Source organism: Neophocaena asiaeorientalis, unplaced genomic scaffold (genome assembly GCF_003031525.2).
Source record: "Neophocaena asiaeorientalis asiaeorientalis breed wild unplaced genomic scaffold, Neophocaena_asiaeorientalis_V1.1 scaffold723, whole genome shotgun sequence".
NCBI lineage: Eukaryota > Metazoa > Chordata > Mammalia > Artiodactyla > Phocoenidae > Neophocaena > Neophocaena asiaeorientalis.
In genome coordinates, this window is record NW_020171826.1 from 510,526 (window position 1) to 517,337 (window position 6,812).

A 6,812-nucleotide genomic window follows, 5' to 3' on the forward strand; every position below is an offset into this window, starting at 1 on the left:
ATATATTTGATTCCCCTTCACGGATTATAAAGAAAACTGGGTGGTAGCAAAACTTTATAAATAGATCATTTGTCCACATCACCAAAATAAAGCAAAAACCAAACAGCAACAAAACAAAAGACATGTCTTAGTCACAAAGAATTCCAAATAGAATACTCATGCTCTCAGGCGTTGATTGTACAGATGACTTACTGAAGGGTGGAATAAAGAAAAATGGGAAAGACGTACAACATGGTGGGTCTTATCATCAACTGAAGTTTGGTCCCCCAAAAATCATAGGTGCACATCTTTGATATCTAACTTATTCTGGGAAGGATAGGGAGCCTGGGGAATTGGAAAGAAGGAGAGCTAGCATGAACATGAAGAATGCATGTTTTTTAATCTAGAAAGAGAGATCTTTGATGTCAATATTTCCATTAAATCTATGCACACTTATTTAGAAAATAATCTCTATTTTTTAGATGCATGTTCTCACACAGACTGAATTAACCCCAAAATGGGCTCATACCAGAAAAAGAATACTGTGATCAGAGCAATGATTTCTAGTGTTAACTACACATGGCTCACATTTTTAAAAAATTGTATACAAAAAAGTTCACCCAACATATCTGCAATGCCAATCAAAAACAGAGAACAGTGCCCTGGGATGGCAGTGTTGGAGTAAAGCTGATGGGACCCAGGCTCAATTTATAGAGTATCAGTGATTATCTACATTGACTTCTGTATTCTACAGTTGGGAAAACTGAATTTTCATACCAAGGAAGTAGCTTTCTCAAGGTCACAGCAGATGAGTGGGTCTAAGTCTCATGAGGGTGGCCACAGCATCTAACTTGTTCACATTTTATCGTCACCACATAGCACAATGCCTGCTACACAGTTGGTGTTCTACAAATATTTTGGGTGTGTTGATGAATGCACAAATGAACGCATGAATGACTGGATGGATAAGTGAGACAGTGTCAGAGCTAGGCTAGACTATACTTTCAGGAATAGAAGTGTATCAACACCTAATTAGTTTAGGATAGTGACTTATTCTGTTACCACGAGCTCCTCAAAAATCTTGTTTGAGTGATGTTGGTTGCAGACACAATGCCAGGTGCCCATAGAAGCTGATACACCATGCAGGCATTTTTAAGTAATTTTCATTCTCTTTTATCGTTTAATTTATCAGTGTTGTTGCTTATCAGTAGATTTCCAAGTGTTGAAGAGATTTTTTTGTCAGCTCCATCATGGGACACTCAAGTTAATGAACTGCACTGCACATAACATTACTCACATTATGTCTTAAGGAATGGCAATGGGCAAAGATTCTTGTTTCTACCCCACCCCCAGTTATTTGAACACCCAATAACAGCTATGTGGAGCAATTATAATGCTCATTTCAAAGGCAGCTTTTAGAAATGAAGAGGAACAGGAGAGAAATAAAAATGGAAAGGTGAAGGCTGTGAACATTTAAACTGTCTGATGAAAGAAGAAAAGCTTTTAGACTTGTTATAATTGGAATGGCACATGTAGGTCTCAAAGGAATGAATATTCAGGCAATTGGAAAATACCTTTTCAAGTATAGGGCCAAGGAAGGAAGTCAACAGCAGGTGTGGGTGTGTAAACAAGTCAAATTTAGGTGAAAGAAGAGCAGGCATGTTTCATTATAGATTCCTGGAAGCCATTCCCTGCAGATTTGAGTGGGTAATTGAGAGTGACATTTAAAGTGGCAGGAGACAGTCTGGGCAATAGCTTGCATTTTCCACATAGTCAGGTTCAAGTGCAAGACAGGTCTTGTAAACAGAGTTCATGGCAGTCCTTTGTGATAGAGGAGGGGATCACTAAGACTGCTTAGGGACCCAGGTAAACTTCCAGCCTCCCTCTTCATCTCGACGAACAAAGGCTTGTCCCTGGTGGAAGGAGTGAGTTTTCACATTACAGTGAGGGCTCAGGGATGTGGAAAAGGCCATCTCTGTCTTATTGGGTGACACATCAGAAGTATAGTAAGGAAGAGTTTGTAGTCCTCCTGGGGGATTTGAAAGTTGAGAAAGGAAGTGAAAATCTTCCCTGTGGCTGGCAGTGCTGTGTGAGGGGGTTGTTCTGTCACCTCCATAGTCAATTGGCAGATCTTCCCCGGAGGCACCGGGATAATCAACTGCATCATTCAGAAACTGGGGAAATGTGCTTGTGGTCCGTCTGGGATGAGACGAGAGGGCACTGTAGTTAGCTGATGAGGTGTCATCAATGGTGTTGAGGTCTTTCAACCCCAGTGTTTGAAGAACCCAGGGATCCACAGGGGGCCCAGGTTGTTCACAGTTAGCAAATTCACTAGAGAGGTTTCTTTTGGCATTTTTATGATGGGGAATCTCAGGAGGAAAATATCCTTGCTCTTTGGGTTTCCTCTTCCCCTTTCTGAATTTTCCACGTGCTTTGGAGAACCCATCTGATGACAGCAATTTCTGGGGAAGTAATATTTGAAAATACACAGTCAGATAATCAACATCATTTTCTTTAACTGTCGAATATTTACTGGTCACCTTAATTCCTTAGAAAACTTGATTAAACTTATATTTTCACATGCAAAAGCAAAACTGATTGGATTAACTTCTGCTTTTAAATCAAAATCTATGATGACAAGTTACCACCTAGAAATTCCAATTCATATAATTTTACTAGTCATTTAAAAGTTGAAATGATGGGCTTCCCTGGTGGCGCAGTGGTTGAGAATCCGCCTGCCGATGCAGGGGACACGGGTTCGTGCCCCGGCCCGGGAAGATCCCACATACCGTGGAGTGGCTGGGCCCGTGAGCCATGGCCACTGAGCCTACACGTCCGGAGCCTGTGCTCCGCAACGGGAGAGGCCACAGCAGTGAGAGGCCCGCATACCGCAAAAAAATAAAAAATACAGCATTAAAAAAAAAAAAAAGTGGAAATGATGTCTTTAAAACTTCAGTTCCGGGAAGTCATGATTATTATTATTATTATGGCAATAATAGCAACTATCACGTATTGAACACTGGTTATATGCATGATGTCATTTTATGTAGATACTATTAAACCCTCCTTTAATGAGGAAACTGAGACACAGGCACATTAGTGACTTGCTAAGGATCATGCAGTCTAGATTTAAGCCTAAGGCACCTGAATCTAGACAGAACCACTGATTACAATTCTACATAACACTCTTCCTCTAATTTTCCTAACTTTCACAGCACTCCCATGTGGTATGTATTATATTATTCTAAATCTTGCAAAATTGAGAACAAGAGAGAAAAATTGCTTAATTAATATCACTTACTAATTTAATAACTGTGCTTTTTCACAGAATGGTGGCTGGAGATAGGACCCCAGGCTAATAACTGTAAGCTGTGCTCCCTTTTTTTAACAAAGCTAACTGAATTCTAAAGGAACTAAATATAGTGGTCTTTCTTCTCTGAGCTGCTATATCTGGGTAAGAGTCATAAGAAATATGATCGATTTAGATAAATAATGTAGCTTGTCTAGAAGTAAGGTAAAGATTGATGATAAAACAATAATGGTGGGCTTCCTTGGTGGCGCAGTGGTTGAGAGTCCGCCTGCCGATGCAGGGGACACAGGTTCGTGCCCGGGCCCGGGAGTATCCCACATGCCGCGGAGCGGCTGGGCCCGTGAGCCATGGCCGCTGAGCCTGTGCGTCCGGAGCCTGTGCTCCACAACAGAATGGCAGATAGGTAACAAAAAATACAAAACCCCAAAAAGGAAGAACAACAAAAAGGGACTATGGGCAAACTATCCTTGAGTTAGAAACAGTTCATTTTAAAAGGGTAAGAATGAAATGTTCATGAACAGATAATGTACTTGGCTATGTCTAATTACCAGTCAAGAGATGTGGGTTCCAGCCATATTTATAACATTTTAGACATGGAAAGATTCTTAAAAGATCTTTTAGCCCATACACTTACAAAGAAGTAAATGAGGCCCCACGTGGGAGAGTGACTGACCTAAATTTAAACAGATAATTAAAAGAAACGCATGTCTCTCGGATCTAATTCCCACTCCAGCGTCCCATCCAACTCTATCTTTTGATTAGCCTCTGTTGTCTCAGCAATCCCCTTGGCTGGTTTTTGATTCTTAAGCAACTCCTTTTGTAATATATGCTAAAATCTACAATCTAGATACTTCAGGGAAATGATATATAAACATTGTTGTGAAAGTGCTATATTTCCTTCAGAAAAATTTGCCCATCCTATTGACACATTTCAAGGCACATTGCTTAATACATTTCTTACACTGAATCAAGGAGTTTTACCCAAATGGTCTTCTTTCTCAAATCACTGCTCTGTCCTTCTAAAGGGGGTCATCACATACCTTGGCTTTTTCCTCAAGACATTTAACTAAAGCAGAATTCAGGTATTGTCTGAGATGATTATTCTCTTCATGTAACCTAGCAAGTTCTTCTTCTTTCTGCACCAGAGTATCTTGGAGCTGCAAAAAGCAGACAAGGGTGAAGCCTGCTCCACTATATTGACTTTGTAACCTTATAATAATGCCACTGATCCTTAACCTACTTAAACTTGATTATTATTCTGTTTGTTTTATGAACTCAATCTCAGCGAGCCCTCGTCCTCAAAGGCCTAAGTTCAATCTACACCCACTTACCACTTGATTGTTCAGTTTGTGCTCTGAACTTTTTCATTGCAAAGTGTTTGAAGAGATTATATGACTTTTAAAATTGTAACCACAAGGGGATCGGGAAGGTATGTAGGAAAATGAGCTGCGTACAACTGTTTAAATATAGAAAACGGTGTTTAGAAAGGTTTTGCTGAACTTCTTCCTTGCATGTTAAAAAAAGAAGAAAGAAAAAAAGATGTGGGTTGGCTTCCCTCAGTCTCAGGTCAGTTGGTACGTCCACTAGATTAAATTACTCTCTCATAAATAACAACAAACAAAATACGGAAAATTAAGCAATCTTTGCAAGAACTTTTACAATCATCATCCCTTGTCCAAGTGATGAGCTGTTTATGGTTTAAAAATACTATCACACTCATTCTATCATTTGATCTCTCCACCAGCCCTCTGAGGTAGGCAGCACAAATATCTCCATTTCATAGATAAGAGAAAGGAGGATTTGAGAGGTCATACAGCTAAAATGTGTAAGGTCAGGGCTTGATTGAAGGTCTTCCTAGAGGGTTTTGGTTGTTGTTGGTTTTGTTGTTATAATTTTCCGTCATGGTGATCACCTAACTTTGACTTCTCTGTGGACAAATATCCATTTTGGTTCTAAACTGACAGTCAATGAATTGAACAAGGGAAAAGAAGCCATGTGACATTAAGGTATGATGTTGAGAATGAACTGCATGGAACATGGCCGGTCTCATGTTCTGATTATCTACACATACCTGCTTGTTTCTGTAGAGCTGAGAGGAAAGCTGAGCCTCTTCCCATGAACACGAATTAAGAACAGGGAAATTCGAGTCACTGGATGATTCTATGTGAAAACACCAAATGGGTAACTGAGAAAACACACATGCAGTTTTTGTGTAATAAAGAACTCACTGGAGGATTTCGGAAAGGTAATAGGTTCAATTACCTTTCTAAAATTAGCCATTGCCTCCACATGGGAAAATAACATTTAAAGTTTTCAGAAGGGGCAAGCATGCTATGAAAGACAAATATTTATAGACTATATGCCAAGGTGGCTACAGAGGTGAATTTTTAGGAGTCAAGAGGTCAACTTCCTTCCTAATATATATATAGTCCTGCTGGCTAAATTTATAAAGACTGTCCTATCTGCCTTATTAATTCATGCAAATGTTTATTGGTCCCACCCTCAAGTAGGCCTGCATTGCAATTCCACTATGTTTTCCAAGTTTTTATCTTATTTTCTAAGCTGTAGTGCTTAATAATATAGTGTTTGGCTCCAGAATCAAATCCTATTTTTGATGCTACCATTTCTCCCCAGATGAAAAATTTCTGCCTATCTGCCTATCGGTTAAGCCTGAGAGAGAGTATTTATTCAGAATTCTGTGGAATAGCGCTTTCTACTTCACAATAATTTGAACTTGCTTCTCTGAAGAACTCATTGAAAATCTCAAAACTTTACCCAAACTCATGTATTTCAAATGCCATCATCTATAAAGTGTTCTATGATTTTTCAAAGAGATTTTGTTGTTCTTTTCATATTTGACAGCAAATTATGCCTACCAATAAGAACTATGCTTGGGCATGCTAATTTGGTTTACTTTTAGTTTCTTTTCCTCATCTAGTACAGTTCTGACTCTTGCTCTCCTCTACTTCAACTAAAATATTACTGAACTATTTCTGATTAAAGTGGAATGATGGGCAAGGAGACAGGAATAAAATTTTATACACTCTTTGGTTTCACATTCTTGGGCATTCTGTTTTCTCTGTTTCTTGCGGTAGAAAGCTAAAATTGAATAACTTCCTTCCTTACATATAAGTGTGTTTCAATATTTGGGGGCTTTTTGTTTGTGTCTTTTCTCAAATTCAACAAATTCCTGTGGTAGAACCAACAGTCCAGATATTGAATTCTGAAATGCCTTAGAGTTCTTCCAGAAACTTGAGTGTTAATCAGAAATTCCTTTAATAGTTATAACACTGTTTACTAAGCCCCAGGGCAAAATTAATGTGCAATTTTCCATCAAAGTTATACTTCCCTCCAAAGTTGAAGTCTTCTTTAGGCAAAAAGGAATCATTTTCTTTCCACTTATAAGACACTATTCATAGAATTTCCTTTATGAAATAAAAAATTAAGTTAGTACTTCTCCTTGCTTCTCTCTCATACCCAGGGAAATTTTCCTGAATACCAAAAAAAAAAAAAAAAAAAAAAG

The 6,812-nt window shown here is 38.8% G+C and overlaps 1 protein-coding gene across 1 annotated transcript in view; it reads right to left on the reverse strand.

Moving 5' to 3' along the window:
* Nucleotides 1-826: 826 nt before the first annotated feature.
* The window catches only part of GMNC (geminin coiled-coil domain containing), an 8,135-nt gene continuing 2,149 nt past the window's right edge, over nucleotides 827-6,812 (reverse strand). The window contains exons 3-5 of the mRNA XM_024740230.1: nucleotides 5,361-5,449; nucleotides 4,330-4,446; nucleotides 827-2,441 (exon numbers count right to left, since the gene is read on the reverse strand). Of these exons, the coding sequence (XP_024595998.1) occupies nucleotides 1,824-2,441; nucleotides 4,330-4,446; nucleotides 5,361-5,449 (824 nt within the window). The 3' untranslated portion in view covers nucleotides 827-1,823. The remainder of the gene's footprint in view (nucleotides 2,442-4,329; nucleotides 4,447-5,360; nucleotides 5,450-6,812) is intronic.